Consider the following 22218-nt stretch of genomic DNA (forward strand, 5'->3'; position numbering starts at 1 on the left):
CCTCTTTATGCCACAACATGTCAATTGATGTCTTGCTGCACATGAATAACCATTGCAGTCGTGGTATGAGAGGAAAGTAACGAAGAGTCTTGGCTGCTATAGGTTTTCTATTTCTCTTCACAGGTACGTTGAGCCTAGCAATAGAGCCCTTTTTAGTCTTATGGTTCCATCTTGAAGACCCACAACGCTTGCACCTGGTCAAGTTTTCAGCATCACCTCGATACAACAGACAATCATTTGGACAAGCATCTATCTTGGTGTATTCAATACCTAACTTTCTTATTGTCTTTCTGGATTCATGTACTGTCTTTGGAAGTTTTGGTTGTTCGAATGCATCCCGTAGTAAGTCAAGAATCATGGTTATTGCCTTGTCACTCACACCGCATATACACTTAATATGATAAAACTTCACTAAGAATGATAATTTGGAGTACTTTGAGCATACGGGATATAACTTCTGCTCTTCATCGAACAGTAGATCGTTAAAATCCCACGTCGTGTGACTTGGACCTTCATATAAGTACAGCAACACGTCTTCATCATCTTCGGCATGTTCGATTGTTGTTGTGTCTTCACTCCCATGTTGAAGCGTGAAATTGAATGCCTCGTTGACCATTTGGTGCATTTGATTCACTTGGGATATCAGATTTTCATTTACTCGTCCCAATCCAGATCTCTCTTCAACCGGCTTCTCACCATGATGCAGCCAAATAGTATATCCAGGGGAAAATAGTCGTAACAACAGATGGTCGTATGCATCCTTTCTTGTTTGCATAAGTTGAAACTCACATTTAGGACATGGACACTTTATCATGCCATCAGAGGATGCATTCGCAAATGCAAAGTCTAAATAACTGTTCAATCCTTACCTATATTCCACACTATTCCGTGACTTTGAAATCCAGCTTTTATCAATATCTAATATATTATCAAAATATATCGAACTAATTAATAGTGATATACGAATTATGAGAAAAAACTTGTAAAAATTTTCATCCATCAGAATGATCCCAATTTAGTTTATTGCTTTAATTAAGTTTAGCGAATTGCAGTCATTATGAAATTTACATAGGTTTTACACAATATTTAAAATGTCTTTCCTTCACTTACTACTATTTTAATGGGAATAAATGTGACAAATAATATTTAAAAAAATACAACAACCAATAGTCTTATGAAATTTTTTTTATGTTTTTAACGTTGTTATTATTTAAAATTCTGTCGATGTACGTTAAATATTTAAATGTGTACCTAATGTTTATATTAAATATTTTGTTAATTCTATTTGTTTTACATAAATTGTTTTTTACATGTCATAATACTTGGTCGTATGTATTTTTATTTTAGGTTAAGTATTATTAATTAATAATTAAATTAAACTCCAATATATTTTAAATGTCCCACTATTCATGCACCTTGATTAAAATATCTTATATTACCTTGTAGAGAAATTAATGGTACTTATTTAGGGACGACATAATAAAATTCCTAAAACAACTGACGATTATAAAAGATTTTTAGGATTTTAATTTATATGTTTCATTTGTTTAAAAACTGCATATGATAAATGTTTGATATAGGTATTATTTGGACTCGCACTAATTGACTTGGTTTTAACTTAATAAAATTATTAAGTATTTGTCAATTAAGGTAATTTTATTAGGACTAATTTATTTAAATTTTTGTTAATATTTTTGGCTGTACTTTTTTATTTCCTCATATTTGTATTGCATTTTATTTTAATATAGTTGAACTTAATATTCATTTTAATTAATCAATTATTCGGTCATATTAGCTTTTTTTTAGGATTTTTTTAAAAATAAAATAAAAAAATAATTATTTTCCAAAACCCCATTTTTTAACTTTAATTTTCTAAATGCGATTTTTTTCTATATTTAGAGCAAGTACGGCACACCGCCGACGAATTTTATAATTTTTATAGAGTTCGCCTAACTCCCGACGAACTCCACTTCAAATTCTAAAAAAAATGGCTAACTCAAATTCTTAAACTTCACAATGGACAATAGCAACCATTAATTTGTTATTATCAAAAAATAATAAATAAATTTTTAATAAATGAAATAGACCAATAACAGTATTTCCAAAATAATAAATTTAACTTTTTTATCCATAAATACATACATCTTTTAAAATTAACGTATTATTAAAACTATTCTATTCATATTTCAAATTATAGTAATTAAATTCAAAACATAATATATCTATTTTTATTTTAGAAAAAACTATAATTTCAAATCAATAAATATTATTTTACAATCCGCCATTACCTAATTTAGAATACAAGATCTAAAATGGTATCATTTGAATTTTTCAAGTATTATTTTATTATATAAAATTATATATTTTCTAATTCTATACCATTTTTAAATATAATTTAACATATGATAAATAATATAAAACAATTATTATTCATCTCTACCATTATATATAACGTCTATTCCAATTAATTTGTTGGGTAAAGATTTAATTATTACTATATAACTTAAAAAATATAGTACCGCTTAAAGAAATGAAAATATAATAAAAATATGGCCCACAACACAATAAATACACTTACTAATAAAATAATAAAAAAAATAAAACCCAAAACCCCAGCACGTCCCCTTCCCCCAAAATCCCTTCCTTTCGTGCATTTGATTCAAATTTGGTCTCGTCACCCACAAAACCTCCCTTTTCCAGAGTTGAAAAACCAAACCCTCCCCCCCAAACCCGATTGCTTCAACGTTGTCACGGCCGCCGTTCGTGGTTGTCATCTGTCTGGGGCATCGAGTTGGTCGGCATAGTCTAGTGTTGATCTTGTCGCTCGCCGTCGTCTCGCCACTCTCCACCGTTTCGCCCGGTCGCCGCCGTATCGCCGCTCGCCGCCGTATCGCCGATCGTCGTCGTCTCTGCGCTGTCATGTTCCCCGTTGAAGGTTAGTGGCATTATAGTTTTTGGGTTTTGTGTTGTTTGATGGCTGTTGGTGAAATTATTTTTGAAGATGGAGAATTTACTATGCGATTGATGTGTTTTAATTTCTATGACTTCTTTTGAAATATTTATGAAAATCAGATTTGACCATTTGTGAGTCTGCTGTTGTGAACAAGGTTTGATTTTAGAAATACGGTGCTAATATCATGCTGTTTTCAATAATGCTTCTTCAAACATTTTTCTTAGCTAATTTGGTTGCCCTAATTTATAATAAAGTCATAAAGTCATATATGTGTATCTCATACTCTCAACATTCATTCAATTGGTAATGTTTTATGCCAAATTTATTATAATAGAATTTGAGTTTTGGTCATTTGACCTAGTTGAAGTCTTACATGTTAAAGAAAAAAAATTACTATAATAGACTATAACAGTTTTCATAATTAACTTTTGGCAACAATTGAATTTAATATTATTTTAAGTTTTATTAATTTTTTAGATGAAATTTTTAGATACAAAATTAATACATTCAATAATTATTGGTGTTATACGAGGTCAAAGTTTTCATCTTTTAAGTTTCAAGCTAAATTCCAAACAATTATAATGTTATGTATTATTTATATAAAACAGGGTATCAAATAATACATACATGAGACGCAGCTAAATGTTTACTTACCTGGTTGAAGATCCATATAACTGTCTATTGGTGTGAAAATTAAGGTCTTCAAAAATATGAAAAAAAAAAAACAAATTCATCATGTGAAACCAAAACAATTTTATAAGATAAAGAAATAATTAAAGCACGAAGAAATAAACTAGTCACGGAGGTGAGGTGCATAGGGAGTGCATAGGTGAGGTGCAACCACTTGGTCAGGCATCTGGACTATTCAGTGGTTTCTTAGGGAGTTTGGGCGCCGATTATTCAAACTTTTCCATATGTGAAGAGAGTTGGAAGCATGTGAACAAATTCAAGAAGGAACATGCATACGACATGATTAAGGTACATCTTTAAGTTTTAACATATTAAGCAAATTTAGTATTCAAATTTTTTTTTTGTGTAAAAACTTTTGGATGGGTAAATTAAATTGCTGGTTAAGTTTCCATATTTTTTTTTCACATGTTTATGTCAACATATCTATATTATACGTAACTACGACTTCTTGTATTGGATTTGAGTGTTATACTTTTTTCAATTTAAAGTAGCTTGTAATGGTTGTGGATATTCTTCAAATTATCAGTATTATGCTTGTTAGTTGGTTTTAGTTAATGACAATGGAAACTAATTGCAGCGGGTCTTTCACTATGAGAACGATATCGGAGGAAAAATAAAGCGCGAAATTATGCAAAGGATAGGAAAGAACTGGAAGGATACAAGACACAACTTGTATCATAAGTGTTACAAAGAAACAAGGACTTTTGAGAAAAATCTTGAGTATCGCCCGTCAGGAATAGAAGAAAATGAATGGAAATGGTTCCTTGAATATCACCAGAAGGAAGAAACAAAGGTAAGCTTTGGTATTTTTTATTATTTCCACAAAAACATACATGTGTATACCTATTATACCCCTTAGATTTTATCTTCAACATCCCATCACTCATTTATATTTGTTCTATTATTTGTTCATAGAAAAAGTATAAACAAAACGCTTTAAATCGGAGCAAGCAACTTTACACACATACTGGGGCTCCAAAACATTGGCAAGAAAAAAGACGAAGTGGTAATAAGTAGTTATTTACATTGAGATTTTGATTAATCTTCCTGAATATGGTGTTGTTATTTATATAATTGTGTCGGTATCAATGATATAGGAGAAAGAACAAGGAAGGCCCGTAGGTAGAGAAAAGTTGTTTATCGTCACTCATAAGAAAAAAGATGGCTAGTATATCCATCCCGACTTGTTAGTGTAAGTAATGTCTGAAATTTTTAAACTTAGATTACTGTATATATCGTGCTAATTTTAAATCATGCCTTTCGAATTTCTTGTATATTTGTAGGAAGCAATTGCGAATGTTGAGAGGCAGGATGAATCCTCTAAGCACCTTTCACAAAATGATTCGTTAGCACAAGTTCTTGGAAAGGAGCACCCATGACGAGTTCGTGCCTTAGGTGCTGGACCATGTCCCACCCAAGTATTTGGTAACGCTGCTGGACAACCGTTGGGTTTTGGTGAGCCAAATCAAAAGTATGAGAGGAGGATTGCAAAATTGACTGCTAAGATAGAAGAAGAGCAGGCGAAGAAACAGTCGATAGAGAAGGTTTTGGGATATATTATCCAACAACAAGGAGGCAATTTGCCAGCTGACGTTGCTGCAGCGCTGAATGATTTGGGTAGTACACCAACCTCGTCGCGCGCAAGGCCATCTTCATCTGGCAACCATGACCCGCAACAAAAATAGTGACTTTCAATCAATGTTATTAGCCACTATTAAATTTAAGTTGGTTTAGTGGTTTATGTTTATTTTCTTCAAATTATGAAATTTTACTTTATATTGAATCATGCACTTATGACAATCTCATTATATAAGTTATGTTTGCATATATATAATTTGGTTTGTTATATTATTTAGTTGTTTTATTTGGTTGGAAATTTTTTAAATTAATCGGTAACTAATAAATTAAAGTTGAATAAACATACTATTTTAAAAGAGGCAAAATAATAAAAAAGCTAGAATTTTATTGGAAATCCTGAATTTGACGGCGGTTTCTAACCGCTACATAATAAGCATATTGTATGTTCACCGGCATTTAGCGGCGGTTTTCAACCCCGCAAAATGAACGCCATTTTCAATTCCCTGCCATTTAGCGGCGGTTAGCGACACCATTTTTGTTATGCATCGGTTATTCCAGTGGTTAGCTAGAACCGTCACTAACCGTTTACCCGCGGGCCGCAGCCTATCTTCCAGCGTCCGCCGCAATATAGCCCCAGAACCGCCACAAAATACTGGTTGTGTTGTAGTGATTAAATTGGAGGAGATAAGTTAGGCGGTATTGCTAAAATAAATTAAAATTATTTTATATATTAACTTAAACACTGATAATTATTTATATAACAATCTATTAATTAACGATAAATCTTTAAATAAATAAAATTCAGTTTTACGATGGAATAATTTTTAATCTATTCTGTTGAAAAATACTATAGAAAACCATATATGTATATCATAAATTTTATATAAAGGTTCAGGTATCAAACAATTATACTATATATGAACAACTTGTCAAAGTGGACAATCTGATATGTTCGATCTCCTCCTCCAAATGTATTCAATTCATAATATTAACTTTAATGTATTGTGATTAATTAAGTGATGATTTAAGAAATATAAGAATATTATAGCTTTGTTGCATCCCTAAAAGAAACTCCACTTTTCTTTCCCACTAAAGGATCATGAACAATTTAAAATGTTAGACAACATGCTAAAGTCACATTTTGATTAAAATTTCTACCAATATTTTAATAGAAATGAGTGATATTAAAAAGATAAAAAAAATAGTTAAAATTTATTTTATTTAATATTTATTAATTAATATAATAATTAATAAATATTAAATAAAACAAATTTTAATTATTTTTAGCTAAATTTTTTTTATTATCAAATATTTTTTAACAGAAATAATATATATTCAAGTATACATATATACATGGCTAGCCTTCTTGGAAAAACAAGTCAAATTTGAGGATATCAATTTGGGATCTAATATCAATATATAATAACACGTGGATGACCTAAATTTGCGACAAATGGATAGCATTACTATGGAAAATGTCAACTCTAAGCACTTAAAAATCTTTGGTGTTTAGGCCATGATTGGATTTGATAAGATGGGATGAAATTAGCACCACGCATATATTTTGCTAATACATTTTCCCAAGACAAAATGCTCCTAATACATTTTAAATTGCGGTCATTATAGTCTGTTTATGATATGATCTGAGGCAATTCGATGCAGACTTATAGTCTACTATATAATTATGTCGCTCTCTCTAATTATGTAATTTTAGCATCGTATCAAGATACAGTTATAGTCTGATATTGTTGTGGTGGTGGACCGCAATTTAAATAAAAATTTAATTTTTATGTCCTAATAGTGTAAAAAATTTTATATATATTATTATGTATTATTATATTATTAAAAGTAATTAACTTTTAAATATATTATTTAAAATTATTTAAATATATAAATTAAATAAATAATTATATAAAAAAATTAGTTAATATTATTTTAAAAATACTTGATAAATTTATTATTAATAAAAAATTTTAAATTTTTTATCTAATAAATATAAAATAAATATATTAAAATTTTAATTTTTTTATATTTTAATAAAAAAACTTAATTTATAATTTTAATATATATTTTTAAAATACAAAATAGATAAATTCTTAATTAGAAGTATACTATGGGCAGAGAGACATTGATGTACGTTCATCATAGCAATAATTATTTATACAGTATACAACATATTAAATTAATTAACTGAACATACGGTGGTCAATGTCTTGATTTAATCGTTTATACTTTATATATAGTTTATAATGTTCTATGTATATGTGCATTTGCATGTTCCTATGTGAATTCTGCACAAACCTAGGTAGAGAGATTCATATGTATGTAGATCGTTAGCTACATAGTCCAATGAAGTGTTTAACATGCACGTTGAAGTTATCATCGAGTGCATTTTTTCAATTTTGGATCTAGCTTAGCTAGTACATATAAATTAGTGGTGTCTAAATGGATCCCACACGTCGAATTCGTCAAAAAGAACGAAGCGAATTAAAATTTAAAATCCACCAAATAAAAAAAATTCGCCAAATCCACACTACTAAATATGTAGGTTTTGCCCAAAAAAAAATTATTAAATAAAAAAATAATTAATATTATAAAATTTAATAATTATATAATTTTTAAATATTTTTTATTTTTTATTCTATTTTTAATTATTAATTTTATTTATTTTATTTTACACTTTTATATATATACTTAAATTATGTGACTTATTTTTTAAAATAAAGATAATTTTATTGACGAATATTATTTTTAACAATTTTATTGAAGTTAAAAATTTAAAAAAATATTAAAAAAATTGTATTATAATTTTATTATTTTTTATTTATATTTATTTTTTTATTTTTTATTAATTTTATTATATATTTTTTAAAAGAGTTAAACGGATTAGTCCGTTGATCTGCTAACTCGCCATAAAAACAGAATCAACTAGTATTTTGAGCTCACTTTTATAATTATTTATGTATTTTTCTATCAACTTACTTTTTTAAAAAAAATAACGGAAAAGCTCTGCATACAAGCCCTAATGGCTTGTATGCCATACAAGTTCATTAAACAATAAGATCAAAATACGCGCTGCTTCAGGTACGTTGATTACACGCGCTATATAATATCGCGCGTATATCTAACTACCAGATTTAAAATATTTCTTTCCCTTTTCGTTTTCGTTATTTTGAGATTTCGTTCTTCTTCTTCTCCCGCGTTTACCCTCCTTCTTCTCCATTGTTCTTTTCTTCTCCTTTTCTCACTAGCATCTTCTTCGTTTAGGTTACCTTTGTCTCTCTCTGCAACTCCATCTTCGTTTTCTATTTTTGATTTGTTGTTTTTCGAAATCAAAGTTTGATCTCGTTTTGAAGATAATGGATCATACAACCTCAGATTGTCATCTGAATGCAGGCGAAGTGGATTATGAGTCAGAATCTAACGAAGTCCCTGAGGTTTGATTTACATAGGATTAGTATGAAATTTCTTTCAGTAATTTGTATAGCATTGTGTAGTTGAAAAATTGCTGAACATTACTGTGAAAGTAACACGTTTACGTGAATCTGTCGATTCAATGTATTAGTTGTGATTAATTACTTGGAATTTGTAGCAGACGCTCGGGTGTAGATCAATTCTTGTTTGGGTGTACTTTAGCTAGAAGTGTGGGTGTATCTACACTTTACTGGTTTTTTGTTATTTTAATTTACTTGTTGTTGTTCAGCTGTATTATAACAGACATGATTAGGTGTGTTTTTAGAACTGTATTATATCTGCATGCTGTGTATTTACAGTTTATTGCTTTAAAAGTCATTCTGTAGTTGAGTTGTTGCGGTTAGGGTGTATCGTATTAGACATGATTGGGTGTATTTGAATCATATCTATGGGTGTATTTACAGTTCTGACACGGTGTCTTTTGCAGCCTGTCTCAGTTGTTGATGACGAGCTTGTTCCAAAGGTTGGAATGACCTTTACTACCCTTGAAGATGCTGGAAAATTTTACAGGAACTACGCCAAGGCTGCAGGTTTCTCTACAAGAGTTCGGTGCACAAATAGGAAGGGAAACGAGATTAAGAACCAACTGATTACATGTAGCAGAGAGGGAAAATGGAAATCTAAAATATCTCCGGCCGAGAAGACCAATCCGACAGCCGGTCTAAACTGTCCTGCAAGAATTTATATACACACATTGAAGGATGTCGGTGCTTGGATCATTTCAAAGGTTGTGCTGGATCATTCACACCCCTGCTGTCCAAGCAAAGCAGAGATGCTCAAACAGCACAGGGAACTAAGCATGTCCATTCGTCGTACGATAGAGAATAACGAGGAGGCCGGTATCAGACCAAGCAAAACCTACCAATCATTTGTTGCGGCTGCCGGGGGTCACCGCGAGTTAAATTTTATCGAAAAGGACGTGAGGAATTACATTACCAGGGAAGTGCGGAATGTTTCCGAACAAGAAGATGCAAAGGAATTCGGGAAATATTTGTTAAGAATGAAAGAGAAGAATCCGAATTTCTTTTTTGAGCTCCAACTCGAAGAGGATCAATCGATTAAGCTGGCTTTTTGGGCCGATGCAAGAAGCAGAGCCGCCTTTGAGTATTTCGGAGACGTCATTTCATTCGACACCACCTACAACACAAACAGGTAACAAACTGTCCCTGTTTATGATGCCAAATTAATTTATTTTTACGAATCCGCAGTAGAGGTGTATATTGGCTGTTTCATTGGGTGTATGCGAAGCATTTGTTAGGGTGTAGCTAATGATTTTGCATTCTGGACCATGGTAATTTGTTTCAGGTATAATTTGGTCTGTGGTTCTTTTGTCGGGGTGAATCACCACGGTCAATCAACACTTCTCGGATGCTCTTTGATGAAGAACGAAGAAATTGAATCATTCAAATGGTTATTTCAAAGCTGGATTCGTTGCATGGGAGGAAACGCTCCGAAAGGGTTTCTCACCGATCAGTGCGCATCCATGAAAAGGGCTTTAGAGGCCTGTATGCCAACAACAGTTCACCGCTGGTGCATTTGGCACATCATGAAGAAGATTCCAAGCAAATTAAACGGGTACAAGGGACATGCCGATATCGAACAAGAAATGAGCCAAGTTGTTTGGAACTCTCAAAGCAAAGACTCATTCGATAGGAATTGGAACGATTTTCTGCTGAATTTTGGTCTTGGGGACAACAAGTGGCTTTCAGGTAATGTCTTTTTAAAATCTGCATCAGAGGTGTAAGTTACATATTTTCTCGGGTGTATTTATAGACTGTCTTTGGGTGTATTATGCAGATCTGTACGAAGACCGTCACATATGGGTTCCTATCTATCTGGATCACCATTTCTGGGCAGGGATGAGAAGCACACAAAGGAGCGAGAGCATGCATTCATTTTTTAACAAGTATATCACCCGGAACAGCTCGCTTATTCAGTTCGTCAAACAATACGATAATTGCCTCGGAAGCAGGGAGCAAGCAGAGAGAGAATCAGATGCTGCAGATTTTCATACGGTCATACCGTGTGCAACGAAATCCTGCATTGAAGCTCAGTTTCAAGATGCATACACTCACGCAAAGTTTAGGGAAGTCCAAGCGCAATTCAGAGGAAAGGCGAATTGCATCACCAGACTGAAGAATTCCGCTCTAGGCTATTCAGTATACGAAGTCGGAGAACAAGTTTCCAGCTCAATATTCAACAAGTTCGTGGTTACTTACGACTCGGTTGCAGCCGAGGTAAAATGCCATTGCTTATTATTCGAGTCGAGAGGGATACTGTGCCGTCACGCACTAAGCGTGTTAAGCTTCGAACAAGTAAGCCAAGTGTCACCGAGATACATACTGGAACGATGGAGCAAGAAGGTAAAGAGGCGACACACACACATCAAGAGCAGCCACGACGAGCCACTAATGGAGCCAAGAAGCAAGAGGTTCGACCAATTGGTTTTTCGTTCGCAAAATATATGCGAATTTGCCTCCGAATCGGAGGAGCTGACTGCAATTCTGCACCGCGCGTACGATAACGTCATGGCCGAGATGGAAGCATTAAAAGCCAAAAGGAAGGGGACATCTTCTTTATCCCACGAAGACGCCAACTTGGAATCCGTTAACGAGCTTCAAAGCCCGCCAAGGATTCGAACAAGAGGACGTCCAAAAAACAGGCTAGGTTCAAAGCTGGAGAAACAGATCGCAAATGCCACAAAGAAGAAGAAGACGAAAGTTTTAAGCGAGGTAAAAGTAATGTTCTTTAAATTTGTGGCGATTGAGTTTATTTTTCTCGTTAATAGTTTAGGTAATGTGTGTGTGTTATATTTCAGATAAACCTGTTTGATGCTGCATCAGCGGCGCATTCAAATTGCAGCCAATATCAAGGACACGTTATGAGTTATCAGTTCAGGGTACCAGCAGCAGGGGATAACTGGTTGGGTGTATAGTTTTTCAGAATATGGGTGTAAAAGCACCGTTATTTTGGGTGTATTTTCGTTAATTCACAATTTAGATATAGACACATATATAGATATATATAAAACAAAAGCTGTAAAAATTCTCAGGTTATGGGTTTATATTTGATTTGATTTTTTTCTTCATATTTTAGTACATGTAATTCATACATTTTGAATACGGTGCAGACAGTTTGGGTGTATATTTTTATACAACCTTGGGTGTATTATTAGACTTGCGTTGGGTGTAGCAGTTTATAGTTTGTGTTTATATATGCCTTGATTTTTTCCTTCATATTTTACCACCTGTAATACAGCTTTTGAATACATCACAGACAGTTTACCAGCACAGATAATTTAACATGGAATAGAAGTTGTTGATAAATGGGAAAAAATATACATGGAATAGAAGTTGTTGATAAATGGCAAATATTTACATCATTTGTTCAATTTACAAACTACCCACTTTCTATATCAGTAGAATTAATCTGACAAAATGGACTTAATAATATAGAGGATGGCTTCGACAGCCTTATAGCACTACTCTCTCTAATTGCCTGATCTCTCTGTGTATTCATCTCACTGAATAGTATACGGGATGCGTATTCCACTCTATAGTGGTCCACCTCCTCCTACAATAAAAAAGTATATTCTGTTTAAACAGCAATATTAATTCAGTAAAGTAATACAGAGTTATATGGTTTTAAAGACAGTTACCTGTGGCCAATTATCCCATTGATACTTCCCCTTTTTGATGTTTTCTGGCTCAATTATCTCCATCCATTTCATAACGTACACAGCGCAGTCATAGCTGAAAACAAAGAATATAAATTACAAATCTCATTTACAAAAGTTTAATGTTCAGACTCACAAATTTATACCTTGTTTTTTGGCCTGATATTTTAACATATGGTGATTTAATTTCCTTCTCCCTCTCCCCTTTCTGAAGAGGTTTCCCGCCGGCATATGTTATCAATCTTGAAAATACGTATCCCTTAAATACGAAAACAAATCAGTAATACACCCGAATGAATGGACAAGATACACCCAACTGAATGGACAATATACACCCATCACAACTAACGAAATAGACCTATCTATTAAAGTAAAGAAGACAGAGGCAACTTACAGTGAATTTATTAATGGTCTTTCTCTCATCAGTGGGAGCTATTTTGTGTAGCGGGTCAAGTATTTGACATTTCCGCTTTCTTGTATTTATCAGCCATAACCACCAATGCCCGGCGTAGCAGACAGGGGCAAAAATCTGAAGGATTCCCACACATGAACAGTGTGTTATTTTATTTTGCAAATAAGTAAATAAGCGTAGTAACAAATTTAGCAAACGAAAACTTACATATGGGTGCGAAGTCAATTTTTTTCTATCTATGAAGGGAATGAAACTCGGGTAGGCTTCCACCCTGAATTCCTTTTTCGTTTTTGGTGATACGAATTCCCCGTTTGGGTGATCCGAAAGCGCCATGCACTGCAAGAATGGGAAACGAGAAATGAAACACTAAACTTACACCCAATGGAACGTGACAAATACACCCAAATCAATACAGAAAATACACCCGAAGATCGTAGAAGTAAGACTTACCACAATATCGGGGGGGAGACAGTATATTTGTTCTTGAAATCTCTTTTCATTTTTGTTGTTGAGGATGAGGCAGACGGCAGATACAATCTAGAAATATATGCCGAAATCAATTTTACATTAATAAGCATTGTAATTGACTTTGGTGTAAAAACAGTAATCTTATTCTAATATTACCTGAGATTCTATATCACTTTTTGCCTGGAGGGAAGCAAGGTGCATTCTCATCAAAATGTATTCTCCTTGGCCAATCAGAGTGCACATCTCCTCATACTCGTTAGTATTGCCATCTGCATCTTCCTTCAGTCTCGTCCCCCAGATGTAGCACTTTTGTTTCATATCATCCGTAATCTGATATAATCCCCGAGGAGTTTCAAACTTTGCAGAACTTTCTCCCCCAGTCTCCCTCTGAATTTGTGGACTTGTGTTTTTTCCCTTCGTCGCGCTGCTTGCTATTCTTTGGACCAAACTGTCCAATTGTTCTATCAAATTCGCAGCTTCTGGAGATTTTTCCATTTCTGTCTCCTGCGTTGACGCCCCCTCCTGGCTTGAATCAGTCAATCCAAGGCTGAATGATGGCACCCCTGGATCTGTTTTCGGAACATAGGAAGCTGTCCGTGCCATCATCAACAGGGCAGCAGCGTCTTCTGCGTCTGGATGACTGCGTCATCATGTATAAGAATAAGAATAAGAATAAGAATATACAGATGATAAGCAAAGATTGATTTTAGTCTGATGAACTTACACTTTAGTTGGAGCTGGGGGAACCGTGGGTGTGGTCTCTTGAAGTTGTTTGGGGGTTTCAGGAGTGCTGCACAGTTACAAAAAATTAATCACGGCGTAAAAGAAACTAATCAGGAACAATATACACCCAAACTGTTAGCTAATATACACCCAAACTCCAAACAAATATACACTCAATACTATTTCTTACGTTTCTGTAGTCCCTTCAATCTGTAGCATAGGGGTTGGTTCAAAATCTGTCTCTGTGGTTGTTTGGGATGCCGGCACAAAAACCTGAATCGGGACTCTAAACAAGAAGAAAAATGAAAGGTTAACAACGCCTTTGAAAATAATAAGGTTATAAGGTTGAATATTATTGTAAAACTCACATTGCAAGCGCTTCGGACGGTGTCTGTTCCCTCACAACCATCATATTCGAATCAGACGGACTCAACCTAAAATACACCCAAAGAAATTCAAGAAATACACCCGAACAATTCAAAAATAAGACAGGCTTTGTTTTTTTGAGAACTTACATACTTGCAGTTTTTGCTTTTTTTTCCTGCCTTTTTTTTCTTGAATAAAATAATAAAGGGCTTTTTTTTCTAAAAAAAAATATATACAGAATTAGAAGTAGAAGGGTAATAGAAGAACAAAAGTAACGGTGATTTGAAAGAGAAATTACATGCTCTGTGACGGCTGGTTTACACTACTCTGTTCTGTGTTTCCTTGAGAGGAAGGAGCATCAGTTCCCAAGTTCACAGCCGGTATTCTAAGACAGATTTGATCCAAGCAACACAACAAAGTTAATATTCCAACTTATTAGACAACATACACCCAACTTGATCCACTCAATACACCCAAATGGTACCACAAGACACACCCAATTCATGATAACAAGATTTTATTAAATAATAAAGCTTCTTACGTTTCAGACGACACATAGCGACCTTCTGTCGATCGCAGGTCAGGTTGGTTCTCCCTGCAAAACAAGAAACAATTATTAGCATGCAAAACACAAAAAAATATGAAATAGACAGCCCATCAAGACATACCCCTCTGCAGCAGATTTATCAACGTTTTGCCCTAGCCATTCATCCAGTTCATCACTTGATATTTCATATGTCTCACTACATTCATAAAGGAAGATGTTAACAAAAATAATTACGACGATAGACGGTAATATAGCTTACGAGGTACTGTACCCGTCAAAGTATTGGTCTTCTTTAGGAGGTGAATCCTCCACGAGAACTTTTTTCTTTTTTGGTTGTGTTCTGGGTGGAAAAAAAAGAGTACCAATCAGAAATAAAAAATTAATTTTATCACAGAATATTATGCAAAGAAGTGCTTACTTTTTTGGTGTTGTTTTTGTTTTTTTCTTTTCCTTCTCCTTCTCTGCAGGTGATGATTCTTCACTCCTATAAGTTAATAACAGACACTTCAGTTAATACACGAAATCTTTATAATGAAGCCAAAAGAAAGGAGTAATAATTTCAGGACATTACTCATCACTTTGTTCAGATTCAGATTCTGAATCAGAATCTGGCTCCTCTTGCCTCTGCTTTCTTTTTCTGGAGTCCATTCTGGAAGGCAAACAGTGATTATTTAGAACATAATAAAATACACCCAACGTGATCAACAAGATACACCCAACTCGAAAAAGAAATTACACCCAAGTATGGTACTTACTTTTTCCCCTTTTTGATGGGGTGTTTTCTTGCTGAATCCTCCGAGTCTTGTTGACTCTCAGACTCAGAGGTAGTAGTGTCACTGTCAGTAGCTGTTTCTGTCTCCGAAGACGATGTTGGACTCGCCTTCCTTTTTTTTGTTTTTTTGATTTCTTGTGTTTTTTCTTTTTTTTCTTTTTCTTTCATTTTTTCTCTTGCTCTTGTCTCCGCCATCTTCACAATCCCCTGAAACATGAGATATTTTAGCTAGCAGCATTCAGGTAAATAAAATACAAGCAACATATTATGTTTACTTACCAAAGTTTCTTCTTTTTCTGCAGTCATTCTTTCCACCAACTTCTCCTTAGTCCAGTTGGCAATCCAAGGCTTTGGTGGTCTTTCGGCCCTCTTCTTGCCTTTGTTTTCAGAAAGATGAAAGTATATTATCATGAGGGCAAAGAGGCAGCCATCAATTGCCTTCTTCTTCTTATCCTGGTAGTCTGTGATGCCTTTGATCAAGAAGGTCAAAACATGCGCCCCCCAGTTTCTCTCTGATATGCCGTCCATCTTAAAAATTGGGGCGAGGTGCACGGGCGATATTTTGTTTATCGTCGTTGGCAAAAGGAACGCCATCTGTATGTAGAGGATGAATATCCTCTTGAACATCAGGCGTTCCTCTTCGCTGCCAACGCCGATTTCCATCATTTCATCGGTAAGACTTTTGAGGGTCTTACCCTGGAATCTTCTATAAATTATTTTGTCATCATCAGAAAGTTGCTTATAAAGTTGCTTATACTCAACTTTCTCAGGAAACAGATTTCCTACAAAAAAGAAAACAACAAAGTATCAAAATCGGTTCAAAAACACCCAAGCATCAACCTTAAATACACCCAAGCATGAACTTAATATACACCTATAATTTTGAGCTAGTTACCTGTTGCATTGATGCCAAGCGCATCACCTATTGTCTTTGGTGTTATTTGGAAAGAACCATATCCTGTCTTCAGTTTGTTCTCCCCAAGTTTGAAGTTGTTTGCCAGTTCCCTTAAGAGTTGGTGATCCACCCTTAGAGGTGGGACGTGCATCAACCCACCAAATCCGAGATCCCTGACAATTGCCTTCTTCTCCTCAGCCATGTTTCTGAACTTATCACTCAGGAGATGTGTGGCACACTTAAGGTCTTTCGTTTGGTTTCTTGCTGCCATTTTGTCTGAAACAAAAAATACACACAAATATACTCCCATTAGTAACAGTAAGATACACCCATATGTAAGAATCAGATACACCCATTGATAACAGTGAGATACACCCATTGAAATTATTCAGATACATTCATATATATCAGTCAGATATCAGTCAAACATGTTTCAATATCAAGCAACATTACAAGGTCTAATAACAGTAAGATACACCCATATGTAAGAATCCGATACACTCATTGTTAACAGGGAGATACACCCATAGATATTATTCATATAAATCCATATATATCAGTCAGTTATCACTCAAACATGCTTCAATATCAAATTAATTCAGATATCAGTAAGATACACGCATATATGAGTCAGATACACCCATTGATAAGAGTAAGATACACCCATATGTAAGAATCAGATACACCCATTGATAACAGTGAGATACACCCATTGAAATTATTCAGATACATTCATATATATCAGTGAGATATCACTCAAACATGCATCAATATCAAGTCACATTACAAGTTCAAACAGTATACAACCCCCAATCTACGGAATAAAGCCCCAAAAATCAACAACAGTAGCAAGAGAACTTAGAACAAGAATGTAGAACGACGTAAAACTTAGAAGAATGACGTAGAACTTAGAACAGTGTGACAAAGAAGCAAGAATAATAGCACAGTAAACCCTAGAGAAGAACGACGTAGAAGAAAACTAAAATTGGGAGGTTTTCTTGATGAACTTACGTTGAGTGTATTTGCTTCGTTTTCTCTTCAGATTCTTCACGTAGAGTTTGATGTTGTTTTGATGGAGGTTTCGAACAACGATTTCTATTTTTTGAACTTTGATTTTTGCTCGAAATTGGGAGCGTTTCCTTGGTTTCGAAGCGTTTTGAGAAGTGGAAGAAGTGGAGGAAGTGGAAGAGTCTGCCATACGAACCGTTTGTGTTGAGCGCGTGATTTTGACGCGCCATGTTATGCTTCCTTATGCGCGTGTCTTCGATTTGGGCTGGGCCAACTTGGAAGCTTGGATACTTGTATGTGTAGCTGGGCCCAAAAAATAATATCGTAGTATAGTATTAGAGTTTCTATGACCGAAAGATCTAGAATTCAATCTTTGTTAAATTTTAAAAGAAATAATTTAAGTATAAGATAAATATAAAAAATATATAAAAAGTAATTCAAATAAACCCAAAAGATTTTCTCGAGTTATCACTAAACCAAAAAAAAAAAAAAAAAAAAAAAAAAAACTTCTAGGACATTATTTGTAAAAGTATTGAAAGAGATGAATCGCTGAGAAAAAGAGTATGAATTGTGAATGTAACGTTGAAATTGCTATATTATTGAGTGTGTGTGATTACATATGTAGCTATCTCTCTTATATACACAATGAGTGTGAATGATGGCCACTCATAAGTAACCAACTATCAACAGATTCCATAACAGATTCTAAACTCTTAACTAACTTCCCAATGATAACTAACTCAAATAGAATTTCAAAAGGACTTTTAGAAGGTAGAATTGGTGTAGGCAATCTGTTTATTAATACACAGTAGTAATAAAGACAAAATTCCAATGTATTAGAAGTATACCAATTGTAGTTAAAAGAGAAAAATTAATTTTTGAAATATGTCTATATTTTCTTTTGATACTCTCTTATTGTTGGTGAGTATAAAGATATGATCATTTCTGAAAAATGTCATTATCTTTTTATAAATCTTGTTAAGTGAATAATGAGAGATGCGAACAATGTGAACAACAAGTTACATTTTAGGTTTACTAACCATTCAATTTTATTTTTACCCTAAACCCACCAGTTTTACTTAATTTTACTTTGACCTAATTATACCCCCTCCTAACCCAAATCCCTTTTCACCGCAGCCAACCGTCTATCACCTACCCCAGCACATAGTCCCCCTCGCCGGCGAGAAAGCTCCTAAGTGCCGCTGTCTCCCGCCATCATCAACCCCAAGTGTAGGTAAGCCGTTCCATATTAAGAATAAATATCTCATTCGTATGAAGAACAAACATTACATTCGCATAAAAAATAAACATCCTATTTGCATGAAAAATAAACATTCGCATGCACGATGGAGGCGATGGGGCAGAGGCAGTCACCGCGGTGCGATGAAGGACGAAGCTAGGCTGCTTGCAGTGGCGCGATGGAGGTGCGACGAGGCTGGGTTGCCTGCAGCGATGGGCGGGATGGAGACGTGACAAGGCTGGGAAGCCAAAATGCATGCGATGGTTCGCGAGAAATGGCGGGGGTTGTGGGGAGTAGGGGTGGGACGCAGTGTGGGTGTAGGGGAAGGGTTTGTGGTTATTGAAAGTCAAATTCAAAACAAGGATTATATCTAATTAATTCAAAATTTAATTTTTAAAATTAAATTAACTTTTTTTTAACCTATTGTTTACATTGTTTAAAAAGAAACGTTATTCTCTGTATATTCTCTTTATTAAAAATTGTGTAAAAACTTTGGACAGAAGCTCTTATCCATTATCACTCTAAAGGGCTTTAATGCTACAACAGTTTGTTTTTCAAATATAAGCTTTGTAATTTTTGAAAACTTCTAAAGCTTGACTTTTACTAACCAGAAGATATATGCAAGTAGTTTTACTATAAGCATCTAAGAAAACCAATACAGTATTTGAAACCATTAACAAAATTAAAGGGAGCAGGGTCTCAAATGTCAACGACATATACAAACTCAAGTAGCATGCTATACACTGATTCAGATGATTGAAATAGCAAATGTTGTATTTTTGCCATTGTGCAAAATTCACAGACTCTATGAGATTCATTTTTAGTTGATACACTAACCACATTCATTCATCACCAAACTTATTGTCTTTACAGTACTGTGGTCAGGCCTTTTATGCCATAGTGTAACATCACCTGAAATTTTAGTCTAAATACCAAAAGCTACAGGACAAGAGCTAGCTATGCATTTTGAATTGAAATCTTCCTTTAATTTTGCATTAACACTATTGGAAGTACCTAAAGTAAAATCAACAGAATTTAAACTCGAGATAGATAATATAGGCAAAGAATCTGATTCTAAAAAATTTCTCATTTTATTACTTGTCAAAGTATTATTGACATGATGATTATTATCAGCACTAACATATCTATTACACAGATGAATTTTTCTTAGTCTTTTGCACTATAAAGGAATCTTTATTATTTAAACTAGCAAGATTACTTTTTGAACTAAAAGGTAACAGATTAGAAGTATTATAGGTTCTTAATTAAAGTAGCAATCAACTGTATAGCTTTAGGAATAATTAGATGATCAAAGGAGTAAATTCTAAATTTATCTATGCCTTATTATAAGAGAGGTTTTTTGGTAACCTCATCACGAACCGCACAAAATTTAAGCCATAATTTAAAATAGATATGATTATCTTTTGTAAACTTTGATACACTTAGTAAATTTTGAGTAATTAAAAGAACATGAAACAAATATTGTAATATTTATTAAAAAGAACAGTAGAACTATAATGTAAAATTGGTACTCTTTGGTAATTACCCACAAATAGTTGTTCAGGAGTTTGAGAAGGGTATGAGGAGTTCAAGAAGTTGGCATGTTCAGCAGTGATATAATGGGAGGCTCCGAATTCTGCATACCATGCATTGTCATTTGCTGTTGAAGGTATGGATGTGATCATCTTCTTGGATTGGACAGTTGAGGTTTTCTTGAAAGCTCGAAGCTGAATTTTTAGGTTTTGAGTTCGAGTTCTTGATGATGTGATGAAAATATGAGTGATCATCTTTCACAATTCTGCAAAAGTTGCATATTGAACCACTTTGTTCTTGTATGTGATGTGTTGGAAATAAGTAGTACGACGACAATCTAATTTATCATGTGTCAAATAATTTGTTATTGTTATTATATTAAATGGTTAATATAATAAGGTTTTTGATTAAATTTAGAGATTTATTATTATGATAGTAATCACAATAATGAGAGATAAATCTTTTATAATTTAATCTAAATTGTTATTGGTCATAGAATTATTAAAAAGAATATTAATAATTTGGACAGATCAATGTATATATATGGTCTTTATTCACTACGAGAAACGTGGGAATTTACCACACAGGAAGATACCCATGAACGAGAAGTAGTGGCAAATCTGCATGACCGTGGTAATCGTTTGCAACGTCTTACATCTTCGTAGCCAAATTGTACGGAAATTTCCTACGTTTTTATTTGTTCGTAGCCAACTTGAGCTAGACTCTCTCAATTGCCACAGACCAAATGTTCACCGTGGCAAAGTCAAATCTTTCTACCTCCAAATTCTACGTGTTTATCAACGAGTGTTTTCTTCAATCTTTTCAAAAATTTTATAAGCAGTTTCTACTTTTTTTTTTTTTCAAATTTAAACCCTAATAATAAATTTAATTTTTTAGGATGGGTTTACTCAGTTTGCTGATAGTTAGTTTCTTCTTTCTCCTTCTTAGTGCTGCAATCTTCAATTGATAAGGTATGCATTAGTTGAAATAGTATAAAAAGAATACATGATTATAGCTCTAACTAATTGAGGATGAATGATGCAGGAGCATGTATCTTTATGTTTGTGTCATTAATTAAAGTATTCTAGTTTAACATATATTATTTTATTGTGTTATGAGTTAGTCCCACATCGCCCGAGTTATGAAAGTTTCCCCTCCCCTACTAGTATAAATATGCGTATGTACCCCTTTTGTTTATTAGTTGAATTGATTTTTATATATTGAAATAAGCTGTGTGCTTATTTTTCTCTAGGCTCTTTGAGAATAAGAGGCGCATCCTTGGTTTAGCCAATGGCTATTTTCACCATAATGTGATTATTAACCTCGCCAAGATTGGTGACCCAAGCGACGTCCTGGCATCAATGAATGTTAAAGTATAAAATTCATGTGAATTAAGCACTGAAATAGTATAAAATTCATGATTAAAAAAACACATTTTTTAATAATGTGTTCTTTCTGTCAAAATGCAGTTACAGTACCTAATTCACAATATGTATTAGTTGAAATAGTATAAAAAGAGTACTTATTTATAATTCTAACTAATCATATACAAACAATTTAACTCATTCTTTCTATTTTTTTTATTTTTATTTTTTTTACTATGCACGTCTCTTTTGTCCATAGGCAAAATGCAATTCTAATGCTTAATTCACAATATGCATTAGTTGAAATAGTACATATTTATAGTTTTAACTAATTCTATAAACTACTAATTATGATGAATTGGAATATTAACTCATTTAATTACTAATTAATAATTAAATTCATGTAGGTCTAATAGTTGAAAATAATATATTTATGTCTATTTTACATTTGTCTTTTGTTTTTAATTCATTATCCCCAGTTTTACAGATCAACCAATTAATTTCAATATTAACTTAGTT

The 22218-nt window shown here is 33.6% G+C and overlaps 1 protein-coding gene across 2 annotated transcripts; it reads right to left on the minus strand.

The window, feature by feature from the left end:
- Positions 1–11992: 11992 nt before the first annotated feature.
- LOC148562964 (uncharacterized) lies at positions 11993–17867 on the minus strand. 2 transcript variants are annotated; one of them, XM_088492125.1, is made up of 21 exons: positions 17566–17867; positions 16555–16830; positions 15939–16441; positions 15643–15866; positions 15459–15536; positions 15306–15371; positions 15159–15227; positions 15009–15083; positions 14882–14935; positions 14639–14725; positions 14490–14558; positions 14343–14408; positions 14165–14260; positions 13976–14041; positions 13408–13891; positions 13234–13320; positions 12991–13119; positions 12766–12900; positions 12518–12630; positions 12354–12447; positions 11993–12268 (listed from the first exon to the last, which is right to left on the minus strand). In XM_088492125.1, the coding sequence occupies exons 1-21, from the start codon at positions 17750–17752 to the stop codon at positions 12095–12097; spliced, it is 3132 nt and encodes a 1043-aa protein (XP_088348251.1). In that variant the 5' UTR covers positions 17753–17867; the 3' UTR covers positions 11993–12094. The 2 variants fall into 2 exon arrangements, with proteins under 2 accessions (XP_088348251.1, XP_088348252.1); XM_088492126.1 differs by lacking the exon at positions 14490–14558.
- Between the last annotated feature and the right edge of the window lie 4351 nt (positions 17868–22218).

The sequence above is a fragment of the Arachis ipaensis genome, chromosome B6, assembly GCF_059453495.1.
Source record: "Arachis ipaensis isolate K30076 ecotype BB chromosome B6, ASM5945349v1, whole genome shotgun sequence".
NCBI lineage: Eukaryota > Viridiplantae > Streptophyta > Magnoliopsida > Fabales > Fabaceae > Arachis > Arachis ipaensis.